Raw genomic sequence first — 25,024 nt, forward strand, 5'->3', positions numbered from 1 at the left:
TCTACTGCAGCCATTTGCTTCACACCTGAGCAATCCCCAATCTGCTGCCGTTCAGATTTTTTGGACTACAGCTCCTATCAGCCACAGCCAGCATGAACCATGGTCAGGGATGAAGGGAGCTGTAATCCAAAGCATATGGACGGCAGCAGGTTACATTCTATTGCAAATACAATTCAGTAGTTGAAATCCCATTACCTGGTTGTTTAATTCCTTTAATGATTCATAGTACTTAGACCACCAATCCAGCTCTTCTTTCTCAGGCTTTTCCTCCTCAAATTCTTCCTCCTTCGGCATGAGTTTATCAATTGGGAGTTTCTTCAGAGGTGCCTGAGAATAAATTATCTCAATCTATCAAAGGCATGTGTGAACACAAGGGCCCTACTGGGTTGGCCCAGAAGCTCCATCAGGTCCAATGTCCTTCTTCCAACAGTGTCCAGCCAGATGGCTCAATGAAGCCTATATGCAAGCTCGCCTCTATTCCCCCAGCAATGAGTAAGAGGTAAACTGCTCCCAAACATGGAGGTTCTATTTAGCAATCTGGAATGCGAACTGGAGTTCAACAGTACCTGGAGGGCCCCTAGATTCTGAATTCTGGTCCACATGTTGCTGCTTTACTACCTCATTGCTTCCCCCAATTACAGATATTTTATAAATACATTAAATGGTAACAATTTCAATAGCAAATCATTGGAAGACCCTGTTGCTTATATCTCTTCTTTGTGAAAACTATCCTTTTACTGGATTTCTCTGGATTCTTATTCTTCAGTTAGTTACAAGTCCACAAGAGGACACATCCTCTTATCCCTGTTATGTTCACCCAGAAGTCATTCATGAAGGACTGTTTCAAATCTTTTTTCAAGTCCAAGTGTATAATGTCTGCTACTAAAATTATTCTACTGACACTCTCAAATAATTCTAAAAGATTAAAAGTAAAGGTAAAGGACCCCTGACAGTTTTGTCCAGTCGCAGACGACTCTGGGGTTGCGGCGCTCATCTCGCTTTATAGGCCATGGGAGCCGGCGTTTGTCCGCAGACAGTTTTTCCGGGTCATGTGGCCAGCATGACTAAGCCGCTTCTGGCACAATGGAACACCGAAACCAGAGCAGCGCACGGAAACACTGTTTACCTTCCTGCCGGAGCGGTACCTATTTATCTGCTTACACTGGCATACTTTCAAACTGCTAGGTTGGCAGGAGCTGGGACCGAACAAGTCACAGGGATTCGAACCACCAATCTTATGATCGGCAAGCCCAAGAGGCTCTGTGCCACCAGTGTCCCTCTCTAAAAGATTAGTGAAGCAGAAATTTCATTTGGGGGAAGCCATGCTGATTCTTCCTTAGCAAAACTTGTTCCATAGGTTTGATAATTCTAACTTTAATCACACTTTCCACCAATTTTCTGAGCGTCTTATCTCCCAGATTCTCCTGGTTTTATGTTGACTGCTTACTAATGCTCTGATATGGAAATGACTCACATCCCTTAAACCATATTACCTCCCACAGTTGTTGCATGGCTTTTCCTACAAAAGAAATTTCTGACGGGAAAGATCAAAATGCTTTCCCTGGGGCAGATGTGCATGTATAACACGCATAGCTCTCTCACATACACACCACAACCCATGCCTACTGCTAGAGAAATCAGTAACAAAGAACTGCAACTCAGCACTCACTTTTGTGATAAATACCTGGGATTTAGGATAAAAGGATGTGTCTGAGAATCTTCTCTGGGAACCCTAGTGAAATCTGTAACGATCTGTTTCCAGTGATATCTATTTTCATTTATACTCCTGCTGTTTGTATTCCACCACCCCTTTTCTGCTGCTCAGTAAAGTCCCCCCACCATAAAGTGCCTAAGCTTTTTGAATGATTCAGCTATGTGGAAAATCCATTTCTGCAATGTGGATTTAGAAAGGCACTTCCTATGAGCCACAACACTCCTCTAACAGCAGAATCTGTGACCATCCAATTGCTGCACTCACCTTTGCAAGCTTAAGGGGATTTACTTTGCTACCTATGTCTCCAGCAGCTGCACCAATATTTATTACTGTCTGACCAGCAGCTGCACCAATGTTTATCACTGTCTTCCCAGCAGCTGCACCAAGATTCAGAACCGATTTGGAGATTTTCGGCCGTGAGGCTTTCCGTGCTGTAAGAAAACAGTATAAATTGAATACTTTAGTATGAATACATGCCTTCACTTGCTGAATCATTTCTGCTTTACTAACCAGTTATGGACACATCCACAACATACATTTAAAGCACATTCAGTGCAAATTTAAAGCACATGACTTCCCCCAAAGATTTCTGGGAACTGTAGTTTCATCCCCCCTGAGCTGCAATTCCCAGCACCCTTAACAAACTATAGCTCTCAGGATTCTTTGGGGGAAGCCATATGCTTTAAATATGTGTTTAATATGCTTTAAATGTATGGTGTGGCCCTGCCCTTTGCCACCCACCCACAACTTTCCTCTAATTAGCTGACAAAGAGAAAGGATGTTGCATTTAGATGTACCACTGGCCTGACTCATCTTAAAGCTCCTTCATGAAATACAGTCTCTATATGTTCTCAGCATGGGTTTTAGGTGGAAATAATACAATCTGACTCTGAGAAGATATTTAAAAAGCAAAATGGAGAAATTAGATATGGCCATGAGCAGCAGAGTAGCCCTAGTTCAATGCCACGTGCATGGTGTCACACTCTGCAAATGTTAAATCCCAGCACATAAAACGCTAACTCGACCCTCACACAATTCCACCTCATTGCAAGGTCCCTTAAAGGAGTTGGGATTCTAAAGACTCACTTTTGGATGGGCTGTCATCTTCCTCTTCCAACTCATCTAGCTCTTTAGGAGCAAATTTCATAATATGGGAAACTATGTGAGTTCCCACCATGACAGAGCGTCCAAAGGCCCTCTTTTCCACCACGAAGATACTGAGTGGTGGGTGCAAGTACACCTGCTCTGGAAGCTCCTGTGGAATACAATCAGGTGCCACAAAGCAGATTATTTATTCATTATTAGTCATTTATTGATTATACACTGCTTGGTGCCCAGATGGCTTCTAAGCAGTGTACAAAGCACACACACATACACATATAGCACAACATTGTTAATATACAGAAAAATTACAGAATCAAAATACAGGCGGCAACCATTTTGCATGCATCCAATTGATGCATGACCGCTGACGTGTGTGTTGTTTTTGGCCCCAGAAGGGGGAGGAATAAGGGCAGGGTTTATGCATAACCACTGACGTGTGCAATGACCTGGCATGTGGCCCCTGCACAAACGGGGAGTTGCCTGTACCCAATAAAACAATGCAGTTAAAACAAACTTTATCCATGAATAAAGCATGCAATAAAGCAATCCTATTAAAACAGCCCAGCAATGATAACAGAAATTAAAACAGAAACAATAGTCTGGGTAACACGTTCATTTTGATAGCTGCTATCCTTCCCCATAATGACAGATTCAATCTTCCCCACACATCTATATCCCTTTTGATTTCTCTCCAAATTGGTATATAATTGTCATTAAATAAATTTATATTTTTCGATGTTAAATTGATACCAAGATATTTTATCTGTTTGACCACTGTTAACCCATATCTTTTTTCAAACTCCTCACTTTCAATTTTACTCATGTTTTTAACCAACATTTTTGTTTTTCCTTTGTTCAATTTGAATCCTGCCAATTTCCCAAATTCCTCTATTTTTATCAACATTTCTCCAATACTATCTTGAGGTTCCTCTAATGTTATCACCAGGTCATCGGCGAATGCTTTAAGTTTAAATTCTTTATTTCCAATTTTGATGCCCTTGATTGTAATAGTGTCTCTTATTTTGTTTGCTAATACTTCTAGAACCATTACTGAATTAGTAATCTTGGTCAGGATGAAAAGCAGCAGTTAATATAAGGTCCCAAATAAGATTATTCGCTGTGTAAAGTGATTTCATAACTGGTGGGATGGTTCTGTATCCTAGTTCAACAAGATACTGTGAATGATTCACATCAACCCTGGCAACATTAGGAAGAGAGGTCAAGTCAAGTAAAAGGATGGATTAAGAGTCAAAATCTCAGAAATAAATCCAAAGCTGCTATAATTTATCAGTTCAGACAATAATCATATATACTGGTTGGGTTGCATGTATGTTTTAGTGGTATTTTTAATGCATCTTTTTAATTGTGGCATGGCCTTTCAAGAGCAACAGCTTGCTCCATCATTGGAGCTTCCACAGGTATGATAGCAGAATTCTAGAGCTCTGTTCAAGACCAAAGTATCAGCCATTCAGCAACATTCAGATTGTTGCTCAGTCATTTCTACTGATAATCAAGCACACGGAAACCTCAAAGGTTCTCAGTGGATGGGAACATTATTTAGCAGAAATGTATACAATGTGGAGGCTAACGCAAGATAACAGGAGCTTCTAAATTACTGCCGTACAACTCTGGTTTTGTTTTGTTAATCAGGTAATGGAAGGTGATCCCAGTCTTTTGAGATCTGCCTCTTACTCACCACATCAACAAATTTGACAAGTTCATTGAAATTTGGGTTCTCTTTGTACACTGTAATCACTTCAGACTCCACTTTCTTCCCAGCACATTCAATGATCACCTGCGGCTGGTCAACCTCAAACAAGTTCACACGCTTCAGATCTCTCAGGCCCCAAAACAAGATCTAAAAAAAGAAAGAAAGCAGAAGAGTTTACTCTTCTGGGTACTCCGTACAGGGCCCAACACCCTCCTTCTCTAAAATGGTCCTCTTCTCAAAAACCACTGAAGCACCTTCCCCAATGCCCACTCACAGTTGCATTCTAGATTAACAGATCTATATGACACCCACCTACTCTCTCCTGTTCTCTGCAAGCCAAACCCCAGCTGAGGAACAGTAGATCTTAACATGGTGCTGGTGCAGGCCTGGACAGAAGGCAAGGGAGCAGGCAAATCTCTGTGCCATCTTGGAGTTGATGTAGTGATTGGGCCTGGATTAGGCTTCATGTAAACACATGATGGCCGTGGCCTCAGTTCATCTCTGCCCCAGAACACCAGCAGCAAGGATCCCACCAGGAGCATTTTCACTCACCCACACATTTGGCGGGCAGAACAGGGAGTTCTGTGCTATTGGAGTGACACTGGTGGAGACACCTCCATCCAACCCCTCCCACAGCCTGGAGCAAAGGGAATTTGGATTGCATTCTTAGTTACTGTGTGTCAAACTACATTCCTTCATTCTCTCATCTGTTTATTTCCTTGCTGCTTTTTCACAAAATTGTGCCCAAATTGGCTCATACAACATTATAAATGAGCAACAATTAATATGATAATTGCAATTAAATATTAGGAATGATTAAAAATAATCATTATGTCAATATGTAAGAGGGAGAATCCCTACAATACTGATGTATTTGAACAGGTTAAAAACAAAATGGTTAAGTTAAATAAATCCTTTGCTAAAAGAAGAACAAATAATGTTACCTCTATACGAAACTCTTTAAGGATTGGTCGGATACCTTCAGGGATAATGAATCGTCCAGAACGGGGGTCTCCCAGATATTCCGGCTCCTTGGGTTCTACATCACTAGGCACTGATGGCTGGACAGCACAGAACAACAATTTAAAAGTCTTCTCTATAGCTATGTAGATGTAAATGCCCACCTGTCAATTTATCCACCAATTACCATCATAACCAATCCTTACTTTCTAAAGTGAAAGGTGTCAAGCCTTTTCCCTCTAATCCCATATGTATGAGCAGCACTGGTTGTGGGTGGTCAGCAGTGAGAGCTGGTCATTGGTTATATACTGAAAGGCACTTGGGCACTACCTATCTCATATCAAGTCTTTCCGTAAAATTATTTCCCATCAATGCTTCAGGATCCTGCTCTAAAACACAAGGCCCCTCTGCTAGGAGAGCATGATGAACCTGAGAACTTAGTTTTATCACAAATTCTGGTTAGTTTTTAAACAAGCCAACATCAAACCAGGGGATATGAAGCTGGCTTGTTTAACTAGCCAGAGTTTATGATAAATCACAATCCCTGGTTCACACACAAGGCAAAATTAAATTACAGTTAGGGATAAGTACATCTATCAGTGTTGGTGTCTCTCTGTTTCTCCTTACTCCGATCTTAAATTCAGTTCTCCACATTTCCATATACATTTGCAATTTCTTTTTTTTTAAAGTCCTCACAATAGAGATGTCCATATGATATTTTGCCTAATATGTACTTTGCTGCAAGCAAATATCACACATTTTGTATGTTATTTTCACTAATAAATGCATTATAATAAATACTAATAAATACATTTTACACCAGTGTATACATTTTTGCACACATTTCTTGGCTGGAGAACTGCATTGCAAAATTTGGAGAGGGGGGAATGTTGAAGGATGGTTGTGTTTTGGTTCATGTGGAAAGTGTGAATGCAGTAGATTTGCCTTTAAATGCAAACTGAAACAGATTTCTCCCCCATCCCTAATTACAATGAACTGAAACACTGGCAAAGTCCTCCAGCACAGCACAGGATGAGGTGATGGAGCACAGGTCCCTGAGGTTCCACTTAAGCTCTGTCCAGCTCATCAGCACAAAACTTTACTGTTACATGATATTTGGGCCATTTTTTTATTATTATGAGACTATTCCCAGGCTGTTCACAACCTACCAGTAGTCAAGCTGCCAAACACATCCCTGTAACCATGAGGTGGCAATGAGCCCACTTACCTCTAAGTAGCCACTATAATCCAGTTCAATCAGCTCAAAGACAGCAATTAATTCCCCAGCTGCTTTGTGTCCCTTGTAAATGTCAAAAAACTGGAGAGAAGGTTTGCTGTATGGCTCATCTACCAGCTTCACCAGTGGTGTAACAAAGGCCCGGCCAAGGAACTCAGGTGAGCCCTGGAGAGAAGAGGAAGCAGCTATCAGATATGGCGAGAAACCTATTTCAGGAACCCAGTTTCCCATTAGATCCAATGATGGACATTTTACCCACACTGCAGCACCCTTTGTATCTAAGAGCAATGAGCTCCCTTACCTCCATCTTCACTGCATCACAATCCTGCCTCTGCTTTTTATTCATGCAGAAAATTCACACAGCTGAGCACTGCCCAGCAAGCCTGCTGCTAGAGTGACTTAAAATCTCCCCCAACTCATTGTTTAGATTAGGAACTTCAGTATGCACATTCAGCCCACCCAAGTGCTTGACTAGATCAAATGTATCGGTGTAGGTTTTTCTGCAACATGCCATGTATATTATTCCTTCAACCTGCTGGTGGTTCCCAAACCATTTTGAATTGCTTCTGCAGGAAACTGCGGTTATGGCCTATGTGAGTTCTTGGTACCTGAAAAACTATTGCAGCCAAATAGAAAATTACAGCCACACAAAACAGGTGAGAGTTTATATGTTCAAACTTACAAATTTATTGTAGTCAAAGATATTGACAACAGCAATTGGAGTCTCTGTCTTCAAGTCCTCCTTCTTTCCATCGATAATGAGCTGGTCATACAGAAGTAATTCATTCCACATTGGGCTGAGTGTCTCTTCCAAGATCTGAATTAACAGAGATCAAAGCTGCTGTTTAAACAGCTCCTTTAGGACCAGGCTAGACCCATGCAATCCACAGTCATGTATATCTTCCACCCAACTTACTTTTTAAAACAAAAGCTGCCCCAGGAGTCTGTGAAATTAAGTAAAGGGAAGGACTGCTTAACCATTTCCCTTCCATTCTGCTTGTGGGATTTTCATGGGTATAAGTTTGAGCAATCTGGAAACAGAGTGCTGGACTAGATGGGCCATTGGTCTCATCCAACAGGACTCTTATATTCTTTTACTAGTGTTACAAAAGAGCACATGGGGCCACAGGCACACACACAGGGTCTGTGTCCCTTTGGAGAATGGAAGACATGGCAGGGACTGCCGTGCTTTAAGAAATATGGTTTGTTCACCTATTTACACCTTTAGTCTGCATGGAGGGGGTCCAGATTGTATGGCATAGACATTCCAAGAGGCAGCAGCATAAACTGGCTGCAGTCAGCACACTCCAAAGATGGTTCTCCCCTCTTCTTCTTCTTTCTTCCTCCCAGAAACCCCTTGCTCTCCCACCCTCAGCAGTTACCATGACAACCTTCCAAATCCCCATTCTCTGGTCACACCATTCTCTTGTCTTGTTAACGACCCTCAGTGGCTCTCTGTTGTTTCCTTAACAGCCCTAGTTTGGCCAGGCTACCCAAGTATTCATTGGCAGCTTATGTTTCTCCCTTCATAACAAAAATAACCAAAATGGCATTTATCAATTTTATGCACATCTATAACACCATTTCCCCACTAAAACACAAACAAAAACATCTCCCTAAGCATTTTCCCCACCCCTATCATGGACCATTTCAATATTCACCTGGGCTATCAAATGTGTTTACTCACAAGTTTGCTGCAAATACACTTACACATGTAGTCTGGCACTGAGTTGAAAACACCACTTTTGCAAATGGATCAGAAAGGCCATTTTCATCAGCTGGGAGAATCCCTCGAGCCTGGTACAAATGGGCTCGCAGCTGAAAGTAACTGAAGTCTGCAAAAAGCAAAAGGCATCCATCAGCTTTCCAGGATGACAGCCATGTGTGATTTCCACACATTAGACAGGACTTTGATGTGAATCATTGCTGCTTCCAACAAGTTTACAATGGGGCGGAATGATAAATATATCCAACAGCATTTAATCACAAAAGTGAAACTGCTAGAACTAAAAAAAAAAAAAAAAAAAAAAAAAAAAAAATCTCCACATGAACATTTCATTTTTAAAGCTCATTGGAGTCTTGTGGCACTTTGAATAACTGACTAATTTATTATGGTGGTACAAGCTTTCATGGACTAGGGTCCACTTCAGATCCATTGAATGCTACCTTAACTAAGTTGGCAGGTACAGGTGTGTGTGTGTGTGTGTGTGTGTGTGTGTGTGTGTCACACAAACATACACCTGCCAACTTAGCTAAGGTAACACACACACACACACACACACACTTGAGTGATGAGGGGATGTTAGCAGTGAGCTCACTAAGGAGTCTTCCTTTAACATATCAGAGGCTTCTTCTTTCTTCACTCTGATATGAAATTGCTGAACAGTAGCATATAAAAAAAATCAGTTCTGTGTGGCATGAACATATATAGCAGGTTCTTATCTCACTGTGGCATTTGACAATAGTGGCATGTGTGATAAGGTGGAGCCACTCTCCCAGCACTGATGTCACTGCTATTTACCGGAATGGGACAGGATCACTGCCACCAATCAGCTGTGCCACAGCTTTGTACAACTGGCCACGATGGTTAGGGCTGATGGGAGTTGGAGTCCAACAACATCTGGCTACCCTTACATTAGAATCTTCCATCCTGCGCTAGTTTTGAGTCATGATATCTTTTCATTTCTGAAAGGACTGGGGGGTAACAAAAAGCAATATGGGCTTACCATCTCTGTTGAGCTGACTGGGTGGGATGTATGCTGGAATCCTTGCAGCCTGCACAGCCTTATCATATATTGGTTTGAACTCCTCTGGTAGCTCTGCGGTGCTGTTCTTCACATATTTAGTTACCCCAAGCCACATGTAGACTTCCAGTTTTGCAAAGATTTCACCACTCCGTGACCCTGGAACCTTTAAGCCCCAAATAATATTTTTTTCAGTTAAAATATGGTGAGGGCAAAAAGTGCTGAGATAGTAAAAGCATGAAATAAATTATTAGGTCTGCTTCCACACATAAAGCAATGCTCTAAGTGTGTGTGTGTGGGGTGTCAGTCTGGGTGATAAACATGGGTCCCTTCCAAACCTATAATCCTGTGTATGTGAAGTTAGAATCTGTGAGAGAAAACTTGCCATTTATGTGTCAAAAGAGGTTGCCCTGTTGCATAGGGACAAAGGGATGGGCCTTTTCTCACCTCACCTGGTGGGATGCTATGCCACCCTAAGAGGGAGAGCAATAGGCCAAGTGAAGGTTTTGAGTGTGTGAGTTTGTAGCTGGTGCTGGAAGCTGGACACACAGAGGCTTTATAGTGCTCTATGCTGGATCCCAAAGCTATGGCCTGGGGATCACCCTAGGAACCTAATGGGGAGGCAAGAGCTGTGGAGCCCCTCTATCCTATGCTCAGGTTGTATATATGTGTAAATAATATCATATATCCTAAAGATACTAGTCTCCATTGACCATTCCAACAGTCCTGTATCAGGAATTTTTTTAAAAAATGTTTTATTATGTTTTTATATGTGCTTTGAGGTGGCCAAATTTCTTTTTTTGGCCCTTAAACAGCGTAAGGTCAAAATCGATGGTATCGATATGGGTTTTTATGTATAATTTACTTTTACTGTATGTTTTAGTGTAAACCCCTCTGAGTTGTCTCAGGTTTTTAAAATTTGTATGGATGATTGTGTTCTGACTGACGGTCGAATAAATTGTTATTGATTGATATATGTGCTGGAAGCTGCTCAGAGTGGCTGGGGAAACCCAGACAGATGTGAGGGGTTATAAATAATAAAATTGTTGTTGTTGTTGTTGTTCCAAGGAAACTGAACCATTGGTAAGTACCGGTAAGTGCTGGAACCCCTGGAGTCTCTTGCTGCTTGGAGGGTGAAGTGCATGCAACAGAAATTTAATGAACAAAAATGGTGAGCACTCACCTTGAGAAAGACAGTTTGTATCTTGGCACAGTCCTTGCCTTTCTCCTCTTCTACCACTGCATAAAGGATGTTTTGGGCAGGGATCCGAGTGTATGCGACACGCTTGTTGTTGCTAAACATCCAGATCAGGACATCAGGGATAGGACATTGGGGCTGGGGGGTGGGGATGAGAGGGAAAGCTGAAATAAAACTAGCTTAATTTTTTTTTTAAGTGCAAACATTCTTTTTCCATATCTGTGTGGAGGAAGAGTTTAGTTTTTGTTTGTTTTTTTAAATGGAACTTTTTGTTTGAGACCGAGAAGTGAAGGAAGGTGTGATTCATGGGTGTAGGCAACAGATGTAGGGACCAGAGTGGGAGCTGAGCTTCTTCGAATTCATCTCAACCCGTGATCCTTTCATGGACCATCCACACACTTTCTGGTTTGGAAAGCATCACACTGAATTTCTCACATGCACTCATATTTCTCCCACCCCCAACCCCACTACCAAAAGGACTAGAAACCCATTCGTTTTCTTCTTTCAAAACATAAACAGAAATTCTAAGGATTCTAGGGTATTACTAGAATATCATGTTCTCTGGTGCAGTGTTTCCTTTCCCAACTGCTTGAGCTACCCAGCTTTTAATGTATATAATGTATAATGTATAGGAGCTGCCAAACCTGATTGCACTCCCACACCTGCAATCACATACCTCTTTAGCCAGGAAGCGCAGCTTTGACAAGATTATCTTTGTCTCGTTTACTTTGTCCTTGACATTGGTGCGAGTAAGGCGCCTTCTTATGCGCATCCCCTGTTTTGCATATAGTATCTGAAGACAAAAAGATCACATCTTCTAACCATGAATTTAACCACATAGGGGACCAGGCTGAGAGGTCCCATCTTCTTTTTTCCCTCCATCAAAAGGTGAATCTCTTCTTCTGCTCTCCCACACCTCCTTGCAAACTACCCATAGCAGAGAATCTCCAAATTCTATAGCTCTAAGCTGTAGATTGCTGTGGGATTTGTGTTTTCATAAATAGAAAGTACTACTATAATTTTGGAAATGTTTAATTCACTCAGAGTAAGGGCCTCTCTAGGTGGGATTGCATATGACTGCCCCAATACCATCACAATTTTAAAAAGACATCTGGAGGGGCCCTGAGTTTGAACTTGGGGATTGGAACAGTAAGTGGAGAATAGTATGGGATGGAACAGCCAAGGCAGAATGCAGCAAGAGGAAGAAGGATGGAGGCCATGCGCAGATACCAAGGGTTAAAAGGAAACAAAACAAAGAAGAGAGGCAGGATAAAGCATAGAAAAAAATAAGCCACAGTGTTCAGAATAAGGAGGCAATTATTTCTTGCTTGGAACTTTTTCAGGTCCTTTGACTCTACTTGTTAGAGAGACACATAATTATGTTTTCAAGTAGGACCTGGCTGCAGCCTGATTATGTGGAGTTCCTATGATTTGCTTCTCCCTTGTGATAACTTTTTCAGCAAGTGCAATTACTAGCTGTAAGTGCGGGGGGGGGGGAGTTTTCCTATGAAGAATTAATTGCTACATGAATGGATGCCAATTGGTAATGTAGATCCACCCCGCCAATGGGTTTCAAAGCTATAGACATTTGCACTGATCTGGAGAAACTCTGAAAGCCACCGAATCTGGCAACACAATGAGGGTTCCATGTTTACTTTGGGCTAGATGAAGATCAGAGTATTTGCTGTTACATGGAACATTGAGATTCCTTTCTGCTCCTCAAGAGTGCATGCACACAGCTTGATCACATGACTTACAATGTTTTGTGGGAGAGATTTCATCCGGCATCGATCAAGGTTGTTTGGACGGGCCATGGGCTTTTTGTCCACATTAAGAGAATACTGCCTGGAATCAGAGAAGCTGTGAGTTCTGAGCTCATGACAGTAGCACACACATACCACACAGGCTGTAGCTACACATATCACATGAAAACACGAGCTGAATTTAATACAGGGTTGGTGACGATTCCAGTTAACTCTGCATTTTGGAGTGAACTTTCCCATTTCACCTCCATTGGACCCATGCTTGGATCGAACTGCTGGCCTGTAGATTAAGCACCATAATCAACAGCCCAAACAAAACACGGGTCTGTACTGTACCTACAAGATGGTCTGAGGGTTGTTCCTTTATCCCTTTTAGCTTCTAGGATTTGTGGTTCTTGGACTCCAGGATATTATTTCAAGATTATTGCAATTATCTGTGGCTGAGGGAGCTAAAAAGCCAGCTTTATGTGAAAAGAAATAAAATATATAGTACTAACCTACATCCAGCTACAAACTCCTCTAGAACCTGCCGAAGCCTCTCATCTGCCTTTGATCTTGGTCTCCTCAGGAGCTTCTCCACCTCTTCTAGTCCATGTTCCTGTTACAGCAAGTACAATAATGATATCAGTCCCAGAAGCAACAGGTGTTCTCTTATGTTATTTAAGTGTTCATTTATTACACAATAATACTTGTGCCGAAGGGGGGAAATGATTAAAGCAAGCTGTTCTCACATGCATAATCAGGAGGGATCTAGCTGGTCATCAACTTGTCCATGAAGTTATTCAACCCATACCTCTGGGTTTTCTCTCTGGCCAGATTTAAAAGAAAAGCGAGGTGCTTGCAGAAACCACTGGCCTAACTCATATTGCAGTTGTGGGCAATGCTTTGTAACAGCAATTAAAACAAGCCAAGAGCTAAAACAATTGGCAATTGCCACATTGCTAAAATATTGTTATGAGTTTACTGTATGCATAGACTGTATTGTATACAGAGACCCTCCCACCCACTGGGATCCTGCAAGTGTTAAAATATAAACCAGGCTAGCTTCCTGTGTTGAAGTGATAGCCTGGGTGATGAGCTATTAATGGAAACAAAGGAAAGGGGTTCTGTGTGATATGGCAAATGGGTGTGGCCCCTCCCCAGCTCATGGTTAGTTTGAAAAAAAGAAGAAGTCGGGGTTGATTTGCAATGATGTGACCTAGAAGGAAAGCAGCAAGCTGGAGAGAGAGTCAGAGCAATGTTTGACAGCAATGTTTGATTTCTGTATGAATCCAAGGCTAAGGTTGTATATCTGTGTAAATAAACCATATATGATAAAGACACCACAGTCTCTGCTGTACCTCATTTCCAAAAGGAAACATGAATCCTGGGTAAGCACCTGGAATCCCTGGAATCTCCCAACACTCAGAGATGGGGGTGGGGAATACAAGTCAGTATAAAATCAACAGAGTTCAATAAAAAAGCTAAACAAAGCGGGGGGGGGGAAGATCTCCTTAAAAGTTGGAGGTGCAGGGGCCATACATACTTCCTGGTGTAAGAAATTTCAAAGATAACAAAGTAAGTATCTCATATATAAGCAGCATGGATGTCATCCTTCATCGGAACAGAGCTGAGAGTACTCTGAATCTAATCTCAATCGTGCTCTTTCTCAGTCCAGTTAAGGATGTGTGGTGCAAATAAAACAAGTATATCAGAAAAAAGTATCAGGGATTGACAGAGCCTTTACGGGTAGAGCAATACTTTACCAAACGCTCTGCTATTTTGACAATCCAGTTGGAATTACAGAGTCTCCAGGTATAATCTTCCCAGTAGCTCCAAACATACACACAGGGCTTCTCATGTAGCATTGGCACGCAGCTGTAAGAGCTAAGAGCAGCAAACAGAGAAGTTTTACAAACCTTCTACTAATAGCTAACAACTATCAGCATGCCAGAGTTATACTCAGATAAATAATAATAATAATAATAATAATAATAATAATAATAATAATTCCTTCCAGTAGCACTTTAGAGACCAACTAAGTTTGTTATTGGTATGAGCTTTTGTGTGCATGCACACTTCTTCAGATGCACACGAAAGCTCATACCAATAACAAACTCAGTTGGTCTCTAAGGGAGGCGGGTGGCGCTGTGGACTAAACCACAGAGCCTAGGGCTTGCCAATCAAAAGGTTGGTGGTTCGAATCCCCGCAACGGGGTGAGCTCCCGTTGTTTGGTCCCAGCTCCTGCCCACCTAGCAGTTCGAAAGCTCATCATAGTGCAAGTAGATAAATAGGTACTGCTTGGTGGGAAGGTAAACGGCATTTCCATGCACTGCTCTGGTTCGCCAGCAGCGGCTTAGTCATGCTGGCCACATGACCCGGAAGCTGTCTGCGGACAAACGCTGGCTCCCTCAGCCTATAGAGCGAGATGAGTGCTGCAACCTCAGAGTCATCCGCGACTGAACCTAACAGTCAGGGGTACTAAGGTGCTACTGGAAGGAACTTTTTTAAAAAAATTATTTTGTTTCGACTACGGCAGACCAACACAGCTACCTACCTGTAATCAGATATATAATATCAGTAAGGTAAAGGACCCCTGAATGGTTAAGTCCAGTCAAAGGTGAATATGGGGTGTGGCGCTCATCTCACTTCAAGCCAAGGGAGCTGAAGTTTGTTTGCAGACAGCTTTCCGGGTCATGTGGTTAGCATGATTAAACCACTTCTGGCGCACGGAAACGCCATTTACCTTCCTGCTGCAGCAGTATCTACTTGCACTGCTATGCTTTCAAACTACTAGGTTGGCAGGAGCTGGGATAGAGCTCACCCCATCACACGGATTTGAACCGCCAACCTTCTGATCGGCAAGCGCAAGATGCTCAGTGGTTTAAACCACAGCACCACCCACTCCCTAATATCAGTAAGGGTGTGCTTTACAGGATAAAGAACTGCTTTTCCCTTGGTGTTTTTTTTTTTTTTTTAAGCAGTGCCAAAGTACAGAAATATAGAAAGCTGTGTTTCTGCTACACAAATTTGACATAGACGAAAATCCTTTCCACTTTCCCATGCTAAAATTAGATAGTAGCATTGAACAGTTCCTTATTGGATAATAATAATTAAAAGGCTTTCCTGATCAGAAGGGCTTATAAAGTTCTATGCAATAAGGGAGTTTGGGGAGACGATGCATGCAATGACATTGGAGGGCAAAACTTGTGAGTGTGTTCCTGTCCCCTTATACAGTTTTGCACTCGGGTGTTCAGACGAATGCCTCAACATAATTTTTTGAATGTATTACATTAGAAATGAACGAACAAACATGAAGACACAAGCAGGGCTAAGAGTATGAAGAGTAATTACTTGTCATATTCAGTGGGTTCAGGTCTTTGGTTCTCAGTCATAGATTTATCAAGCAAAGGTGTACTTGGTGCTATGACTTCAATCTCCAGCTCATCATCTGAACTGGGGTCCAGCAAAGGTTGCTTGTCTTCACTCTTTTCTCCCTTCTCATCTTTCTTGGAAATTTTGGACATCACTTCTTCAGCTTTGCCATAGTTCCCTTGAAGATGAGTATAGTTATTATTTATTCTCATTAACATTTCATATTTATAATGTTATATAATTATAAAAATAAATTTATAATATTTATAATTTTATAAATATCGCTGGGGCATTAACAACTCGTGTTCATAACATGCATGCTCTAATATATTATAATCAATGGTTAGAGTTAGAGAGCCGGGAGAAATTCAAATCAGTTTGTAGTAAAAGCCAAACCTATCAAATTCACACACATATGGGAACCAAAAACAAGCTTTCCTTAAAAATTCTTCTCCAAGTTTTGCGATGCAGCTCTCCAACCAAACACCGCTTACCAAAACACACATATATTGGGGAAAACTGTGCATAAAAATTAAGATCTTAGTGAAAGTAGCATGCATTATGTTAGGGGAATTTTTATTTCATTTTGTGCAAAAAAAAAAAGTACATTAAAATGGCTTAGAAAGATGTGTTTATTAGGATAAAGTCACACGAAAATACTGATGAATTTCCATGAGGATTTTAAAAATAAATAAACCAATAAGTCTGCAAATTGCTGCAAAATGTGGATAAATTAACTCTGGAAAAATCAGAAACTGAGAAAACTAAAAGTGGCAGTTCCTTCCATCCCTCATCTGAGTAAAAGCAATGAGTTCCCATTTTCCTAGACTGTTCTCTTGCTTGTACCTACAGTGAACAAACGCCTACATGGGTAACCAAAAGCTTCCACTTTCTCAGGCGCTTTAGGAGCAATGATAGTGAAGGCAGAAGCAAACAGGGCCAACTATGTGTGCAGATAATCCACTGAGGGCATTGTCCAAGCCATTTTGCCAGTGCTAATCCTTAAGCAATATGTGCCGGGCTCCAAACCTGTTGCACAACTGGCCAATTTCACTGTGGCCTATTGCAGCCAAGGTTGTATATTTGGTGTAGTTGCAGAGCTAAGCATACAAGGTAGTCACAAATAGAGGGGCATTCATATAAGAGAATACAAGAATAGAAAGCGTGAGAGAGAAACAAAAAAGTTTGAAAGTGAACACAAGTCTATGCCAAATTTACCTATGGAGATCTCAAACTTCACAGGCTTGCTACCTATTGCTGGCTCCATCATAGTCACCTCAAAGAAGGAGGCAAAGAGAAGGAATTCTTCTTTCACTCCCAGGGCATTCTGAACAACAAGAAAGAAATATAATTTCAAAACAGCCTAGGTATACAATATCGACCTCCTCAAATAATAATTCAGAAAACTAACTTGTGGATGAATCCAAGTACCAATTTGTGTTGGCTGCTAAATATTGACACCAATTCAGGCTTCACACATCTATTGCTTGTATTGAAAGTTTATTCATGGCCTATTCATAGCCCCATTGGGCTGGGCTCTAAAGAGAGACCCCGTAGTAGGGTTTCTCCTTGTCCAAGAGAAGGCTGGGTGGATTCTAACTGAAGAGACAAGGCAAAATTAATTCACTGTGCCTTAATACAACACACTAATCTTAATACAAATGCCACCCAAGACAAACAAGGGTGAACAGCTGTGGGGTTCCATAGGTGATTAGATTAATGACTGGTTGGCTCAGCTCGGTTTCTGTTTTATAGGTCAGCATATGGATGATATCACTGTGGGAGAAGGATGTGAATATTGGAGAGATAAGTCAAACACTTGATCTAGAGTTTTGAGTGCAAAAGAAGTGCAGAAGCTGGTGCATTAGAGGATCTGTCTTCCTTATATGTAAAGGATGCAAGTGCCTGTGAAGGCCAGAATATTCTGGGACCCGTATGACATTTTCTTCTGTACATGGGACTTAAGCAGCAACTAGTGCCACAGGCACACAACTAGTGCCACAGGCACACAAAGCAACAGAGGCACGTATCTTGCCTTTGTCCCATTAACCTCACATCTGAAATCTGTCATGCAAGACAACTCAATTGTTTGTTTGATCCAAAGGTAGGGTTGCCATCCATCCCTTAAAATGCAGGTTTGTCCCATTTTGGCGGCACAGAGTCCCTTGCCTGTTTGTCCAATTTTTGAAGTCATCAACCTCCATGAAAAAATAAAACCGTCATTTGCTCACTCCCCCTAACTTGCTTGTTTGGAGCAGCCTTACTTGCTAGGCATCTTGGAAGCTGAGCCCACCCTCTGGTTAATTGACAGTCCAGGCTCAAGCCAATGGCTCAAAGAGAATGAGGGAAACATTTGCCGGAGCCTAAGCATATAGTTTCAAAGGTCTATAGCTGTTATGATTTTTTTTTTAAAGAAAAAACTTCCTTGGAACTGCAAGTCAGGCAACCTACTATATTTACTTAGTTCAATGCAATGTTATTAGATTTGCAACCAGACAAGGAAGGGAAGGCTTTATGACATGGGTGTGGTGCTTTTTTGATTTCATTTGTACTTTTCACTGTGACAGAGCAGGACAGAGCTCTTTGTCCTTATCTATATAATTCTGTTGTATGATCACCATCTCTACAAGCTCACTGTTTCCATTGCAAACACTGTATGAATTGTAAAGTGCTGCATAGTTACTGTAAAAGCACATGTGTACCAAACACTTTCCTTTCCTCCACAGAGTCTAAGGGGAGCGTTATCTGCTAGATCATGGATGTGGAAACCTTTGGTCCTCCAGATGTTGTTGAACTATCATTGACTATGCAGGCTAGGGTGGCTTTGAGCTGGAGTCAAACATCTGGAGGGGGCAACATACTTGCTTAAGCGTCTTGAAACAATTTATCACAACTCATTAAATTTGAAATGTGAAAGAGATGCTTACAATTTCAAGATTTCAGAATTTTAACTTAGTACCTATCTTGCAACATAGTATCTTTGTCTTACATAGTGCCTTTGCAAGAGACAATTATAATTACAGTATATTACTTTTGTTGCTGTCCAGGAAACGTTTCATCTCTGTTCTGGAATTCTCACATATGTGTGTTTAGAAGAAGGCAAAACACACAGCCAGAGCTTTGCTTTAAGATCTAAATATGAGACTCACCTCTGGGAGAGGATGGAGGTCCTCTACCTCCACAATCACCTCACTTGGCTGGTCAGACTCCTCCTGGGCGTCTACCTCAGCTTGGCTTCGTTGCTGCTCTTTGATAGAAGCTTTGGATTTCTCCTTGGCCTTTTTGCTCTTTTTCTTCAGCTTCAGCTTACTTAGGGCACCTTTGAGAGCTTCCACAGGCTTTTTCTCTGCTGCCTGGATAGTGCTAAAGATCTCCACACTAATGGCCATGAGAAGACGCCCGCGATAGAATATGCCTTCACCCAGACCTTCATTGAGATCTTTGTGTACATCTCGCAGGGCAGAATTCTTGGGTGATCCATATAAATTCACCCAGGTTGGGCCAAAGGTGGGATTAAAGCCTGTGGGGGAAAACATTTCTGAATTTAGTGTTATTTGGTTCAGAATTTCACACATGTCATCCCCCACTATGGAGCAGAGCAGAGACTCTCGGTGACCCTCCTAGATACTGGCAGTAACCAAATAGAATTCAGCAGGAATGACTGTGGCCATATCCCATAGACTGCCTACATACCATACACTTAAAGCACACACACCCAAATCTTGGAAACTGTAGTTTGTTAAGGGTGCTGGGAATTACAGTTCTGTGAGGGGGTAAACTATAGTTCCCATGATTATTTGGGGGGGGGTGCTTTAAAAGCGCTCTAACTGTATTGTGTACATGCAGCTTTAGATTTGGGTGCCCATCAGATCTCCCCTACTTGTTCTTCTACACACACAGAGATGGACATATTTGCATACCCAGCCAACTGAGCTGCAGTAGATAAATTAATATTTATTATATGCTTGTATGTATTCCATTCTTCAAATATATTCTCTGGACAGGTAGCTCAGAAGATAAGATTAAAGATATAATCAAAATATTTAAAAACAAAAAAACCCACTCCAGACAAATAGGCAATGAGTGAAAGAATCATTTGAACATTCAGAAGTGCCTGCTGCTCTGAGGGGGCTCACCATTTCTGCCAGGATCAGATATTTGCTGCAGGTCAATAAAGTGTGTGGCAAGGGCAACATCTCCAATGTTGGCATCATCCAACATTTGGACTTTTATTTTTCTGACAAGAGGCGGGAACATTTCAATGAAGCTGATCTGTTCATTCCACACTGGTTCTGTGGTACTGCTTTCAACTGAAGTTTCTCCCTGAACCAAAGAAATAAATTGAAATTGCACGCAAGGGAAAACAGTAGAAGTTTCCACTTTGAAACCACACAACATTAATTTCTCATTCATAATAACTTGTGGACATCCAATGAGGTGAATGTTGGCAGATTCAGGACAGATTTTTGAAAGCACTTCTTCACACAGCACATATTTAAACTATGGAGCTTACTCCCACAGGAAGTAGTGATGGCCACCAACTTGGATAGTTTAAAAGAGGATTAGGCGAAGTAATGGAGGAGAAGGCTGTCTCTCTAATCAGTTTTCTAGTCAGCTTCCTACATTCTTAGTACATACCCTCTCTCTATTAAGATGCATTAGAAAAGCATTTGTTCAAGTTATATAGACTGGACTGTTGTGAGCCACAGAACAAAGAACCAAACATTTCACAGAAATCAGTTGCTTAAGCTTAAACTTACCTGCTGGCCAGAAAAAACAACTTGCACATATGGATCAATGAAGACTTTCTTCTCACCCACAATCTTTGAAAAACCACCCATGATTCCTGCACTCATGCTGGGCAGACCCTCTGCCTTGTACATTTTGATGCAGAATTTCGCCCATGGCCTCTCAGCTGGGACTCTTTTAGGCAGCAGCAAGTTCCTGTGAAAGGAATACATTTGAGCTCTAAATAGTGTTCACAGCTCCTAGAAAACCAGAGGCTAACTAAAATTGAAGGAAAGGAGATCACTGAATCAGAATAATGGCCAATTCCATCAGTTCTCTAATCTTGAATAACATTGGCTATTAATTGCTTGCCAATCCTTAGGAAGAGCACACTACATACCTCTCCATAACACAAACTTACTTTTCAATGTCTTCATTCTGACTTGTTGAGGTAGTGGGAAGGGAACTCATTACATCCCCTCGTGCAATGACAGAAATGTTGCATTTCACAAAGCCTTTAACTCCTGCCCTGGTGTCCTTGGGGTCATGAATAACAGCCCACTTCTGGTAAAATCTGTGATCTAAAAGGACATAAAGAGAGAATATCTGATCCACAATTTTCTTGGATCCAATACATATTACTGTATCATGAGAACTTCCACCACAAGTTCAAAGCCTCAGAGAAAAGCCAGCAGAGTTGTATTATCCTCACAAAGTACCAGGCAAGACACTTAGCAAGCAAAAATCAATATCCATTCCCTGAAACCAACAGAGCTCTACAGATTTATGGGAGGTTATGCATAGGAAATATGAGCTTTACTGAGGTCTTTCCATGGGCACGGTAGAAATTCCATGGAGCTTTCAGTTTTGATGAGGCAACACTTTGCACAATAAGGCTCCTATATCCCCTGAAGAGTCAGAATCTTGACCAAGAGGGCTGTAGAGGGTTCAGAATCATGAGCGCTGGAGGCAGAGCCAAGCTAGCCCTACCATAAAGCAAAGTAAGATTGGCTGTCACAGACAACAAATGTCTGTACACTCCAACATTTCTCTGATGAAAATAGGGACACCCCATTCCATGATGATAATTTTGCTACTTATACACCACACATCTTACTGGGTTGCCCCAGCCACTCTGGGCAGCTTCCAACATATTAAAAAAATAATAAAACATTAAACATTATTAAAAAACTTCCCTATACAGGATTGCCTTCAGACGGCTTGGGGGTTGGATAACTCCATACGCTCCACTGAAAATAGGGACATTCTAACAAAAAGTTGGACATTCTGGGATCAAATCAGAAACCGGTGTGGCTTCTCTAAATCAGGACGTCGCTGGAAAATAGGGACACTTGGAGGGTCTGATGCTGGCAAGAGGCAACAAGATGTTGGAGGTCAGAGTTGTGTGAGCTGTGCAGCCCTGCACCCTCCTCCCCACTTGCAAGTCTGCTACACTTCACCAAGGAAGATTCAGCTGCCGCCAGTCTGGTTGCCTTTTGTACACAGAATAGGGGAAGGCACAATGTTATCCTTAGTTTTCAGCAAAAATGTATTGGGGCTGCGCTGATTAGGCAGACGGAAACCCATTTTACAATGTTCTCATTCATTACTTAATTGTAAATTACGTTGTTGTGAAAGAAAAGAGTTCAAAATAGACCATAATGCAAGGGCGACTCATATCATAGGCTCAAAGCAGATAATGGAAAAGGAAATCAAGAGCCACTTCCAAGCACTGTACCTGGCTGGTTGTATATAGTCGCTAGATCAATCTTGAATATCCCTATGAGTGCACCTAAGAATCGGATCTTCTTTGAATGGAAGACCTGCACAGTAATACAAACCACTTTCTCAGTATTGTCAAAAGGTGTGCAGAATGTGATTAATGCTACAGTAGTAGCCATCTGTCAGCAGTGATGGAGGAAATAGAGCTAATAGAATTGTTCGATGGTTCCAAAGGATAGGGGGAGTGGCAAAAAAATAATAAAAATGGCCAAGTTAAACTGTACTATATGAAACAGAGACAAGTTAAAACGATGAGGGGTGTATTTCAATGTTGTCAGTCTTTGCTAATCCTACAAATAAATTGTAAAGCTCTTTTTCTCAACAATGGTTTGATATGTCTGGTGCTTCTTTTCAATTTAGAAGTTTAATCAAATTATTTTTCCTTCTTGAAATGTCAGGATGTTAAATAATAAGTATTTGAAACAGAGTGTGGAACACATATGCATGTCGTTTATAAAAGCAGCCTCTATTTCAGCATTCCAGATGACAGATACAAGGCATCGTCACACAGATGATCAAACCGTCCCATGGAGAAATGCAGATACCCTTGGGATGTTGCAAGGATTTTACAGGCAACCTGCTCATCTCTTTCACCCTTTCCAGCATTCATAGAATACATTAGAAAATTGTTTCCTAGGTACTTAAAATTCTACCTCCTAGGACAGGGGTCGCCAACCTAAGGCCCATGGGCCACAAGCAGCCCATGGAGGTCATTTAACCAGCCCATAGACTCCTGCAGCCAATGGGAAGCTGTGTGTGCCTCCTCCGTGCCAGAAGAAGCACCGGAAATAGTGTTTGCACATGTGTGCATACATGCGCATGCATGCACTCTGGCCCACAGCGGCGTCTGTGGGGCCGTGAACTGGCCCAAGCCACAAAAACTTTGCTGACCCCTGTCCTAGGACCAAGGCAGCCCAGTATAGCTGAGGTTCAGATTACTTTAGTTGCTCCTTCAAATTTCTCCTAGAACACACCATTTTCATTGGACATTTGGCTTAACCCCTGAATCCCCATTTTCAGCTATAACAAAATTACACATAATTACATTTTATCTCATTTGTCCCTCCCACACACCTTTGTTTGTTGTCTCTTGCACTTTAAGTTCTAGATTGCATGCTCATTGCAGGGAGGGACCTCTCTGATCCTGCTGCAAAGTGCCACCTACACTTAAGGCACTATAAAATATAATGAACAAAAATAGTAATGCCTACATTGGTTTGGATTGTAGTGGTTTCCAATGAGGCAGTCATTCTTATGAAACTAAGAATCAGCAAAACTTTGGAAGAAGAGGAAGGAAACCTAAAGCAGAGGCATGGTTTAGTACCCCACCTACTTTGTTACGGTTCTTAGCACCCATGTTGCTATGCAATAGGCTCATGTTAGCCCTCTCTCCATAACAGTGACCCACAATGGCTGATACTTACAGAAATCTCTATGAGTCTGTGGAACAAAACATCTCTCGGTTCATGGAATTCAAATGTAAAATACTGGAAGGGAAGGTGAAGAACTATGACTCGTGAGTGCTATCATATTCCAAGGACCACATACCATATGAGATGCTTTCTTTAAAGCAGGGGTCATCAAAAAAGTTTTGATGACCCCTTTAAAGCAGGGGTCATGTGCAAATTTGCAAACTGGGGAAGCTGCCATGAGCAACATGCAAGCACTGCAGCCATCCACATACTGAAGCCATTCACACCTGCACACTTTACAGCCACACATATATGCACACATGGCATAAAGTAAAGGGACCCCTGACCATTAGGTCCAGTCACAGACGACTCTGGGGTTGCGGCGCTCATCTCGCTTTACTTGCCGAGGGAGCCAGCGTACAGCTTCGGGGTCATGTGGCCAGCATGACTAAGCCGCTTCTGGTGAACCAGAGCAGCGCACGGAAACGGCATTTACCTTCCTGCCGGAGCGGTACCTATTTATCTACTTGCACTTTGACGTGCTTTCGAACTGCTAGGTGGGCAGGAGCAGGGACCGAGCAACGGGAGCTCACCTTGTCGCGGGGATTCAAATCACCGACCTTCTGATCAGCAAGCCCTAGGCTCTGTGGTTTAGACCACAGCACCACATGGCATACACACATGCATATGCTGCAATCTTGCACACACCAGTCCCAACAATGAACATACCCTTCCCTCACCAGCAATTAGGCTTGACAAAAGTGTTTTTGCTTCCCCCTCTCCAAGTCTAACTGAAGGCAGAAGATGGTACTCCTGGAGAAGATACCCTTTCCTCCCCAACTGCAACCCCCCCATCACCCGTCTTCCATTGTGATTAGGCCTTGGGGAAAACATTCCATTGTAGTCAACAGAGGACCTCTGTGTGGGAGGCATTTTGAGTCAGGAGGCTCACAACTGGGGATCACCATTAACTCATCCTTCCCTATTTGAAACCCCCCTGCTGAAAATGTTCCCCACCCCCACAGTTAGGCTTCATTGAAACTTTTTGGCTACCATAAAACCTTTCTTTCAATCCTGATACCAGCATGTGGAGGGGGGGGGACCCAGGGAAGGCCTCTGTGGGTGTAGCTGTGTATCTCCCACTTTGGCAACCACTCCTCTAAACTTTTGAACCCATACCCAGCCCATCTCACTGAACCCTGCCCTCCACCCATCAGCTGGCATTACCCAGTGAAGAGAGCTAATTGACAAGTGGGTATGGTTTCGGGGGAAATGGCCTCACAGGGAAAACTGGACGTGGCAGGGCAAGATTCATC

The 25,024-nt window shown here is 42.0% G+C and overlaps 1 protein-coding gene across 2 annotated transcripts in view; it reads right to left on the minus strand.

Moving 5' to 3' along the window:
- LOC117048842 (fer-1-like protein 4) overlaps positions 1 to 25,024 on the minus strand; it is a 56,560-nt gene that overhangs the window by 20,385 nt on the left and 11,151 nt on the right. For both annotated transcript variants that reach the window (XM_033153192.1, XM_033153193.1), the window contains exons 10-31: positions 23,721 to 23,783; positions 22,253 to 22,337; positions 20,936 to 21,095; positions 20,547 to 20,730; positions 19,923 to 20,109; positions 18,936 to 19,306; positions 17,005 to 17,113; positions 15,766 to 15,964; positions 14,177 to 14,297; positions 12,929 to 13,029; positions 12,426 to 12,513; positions 11,345 to 11,461; positions 10,654 to 10,806; positions 9,453 to 9,636; positions 8,437 to 8,561; positions 7,409 to 7,543; positions 6,718 to 6,891; positions 5,474 to 5,590; positions 4,515 to 4,676; positions 2,801 to 2,969; positions 1,979 to 2,145; positions 196 to 327 (exon numbers count right to left, since the gene is read on the minus strand). In XM_033153192.1, the coding sequence (XP_033009083.1) occupies positions 196 to 327; positions 1,979 to 2,145; positions 2,801 to 2,969; positions 4,515 to 4,676; positions 5,474 to 5,590; positions 6,718 to 6,891; positions 7,409 to 7,543; positions 8,437 to 8,561; positions 9,453 to 9,636; positions 10,654 to 10,806; positions 11,345 to 11,461; positions 12,426 to 12,513; positions 12,929 to 13,029; positions 14,177 to 14,297; positions 15,766 to 15,964; positions 17,005 to 17,113; positions 18,936 to 19,306; positions 19,923 to 20,109; positions 20,547 to 20,730; positions 20,936 to 21,095; positions 22,253 to 22,337; positions 23,721 to 23,783 (3,303 nt within the window). The remainder of the gene's footprint in view (positions 1 to 195; positions 328 to 1,978; positions 2,146 to 2,800; positions 2,970 to 4,514; positions 4,677 to 5,473; positions 5,591 to 6,717; positions 6,892 to 7,408; positions 7,544 to 8,436; positions 8,562 to 9,452; positions 9,637 to 10,653; positions 10,807 to 11,344; positions 11,462 to 12,425; positions 12,514 to 12,928; positions 13,030 to 14,176; positions 14,298 to 15,765; positions 15,965 to 17,004; positions 17,114 to 18,935; positions 19,307 to 19,922; positions 20,110 to 20,546; positions 20,731 to 20,935; positions 21,096 to 22,252; positions 22,338 to 23,720; positions 23,784 to 25,024) is intronic.

This window comes from Lacerta agilis, chromosome 6 (assembly GCF_009819535.1).
Source record: "Lacerta agilis isolate rLacAgi1 chromosome 6, rLacAgi1.pri, whole genome shotgun sequence".
NCBI classification, from domain to species: Eukaryota; Metazoa; Chordata; class Lepidosauria; order Squamata; family Lacertidae; genus Lacerta; species Lacerta agilis.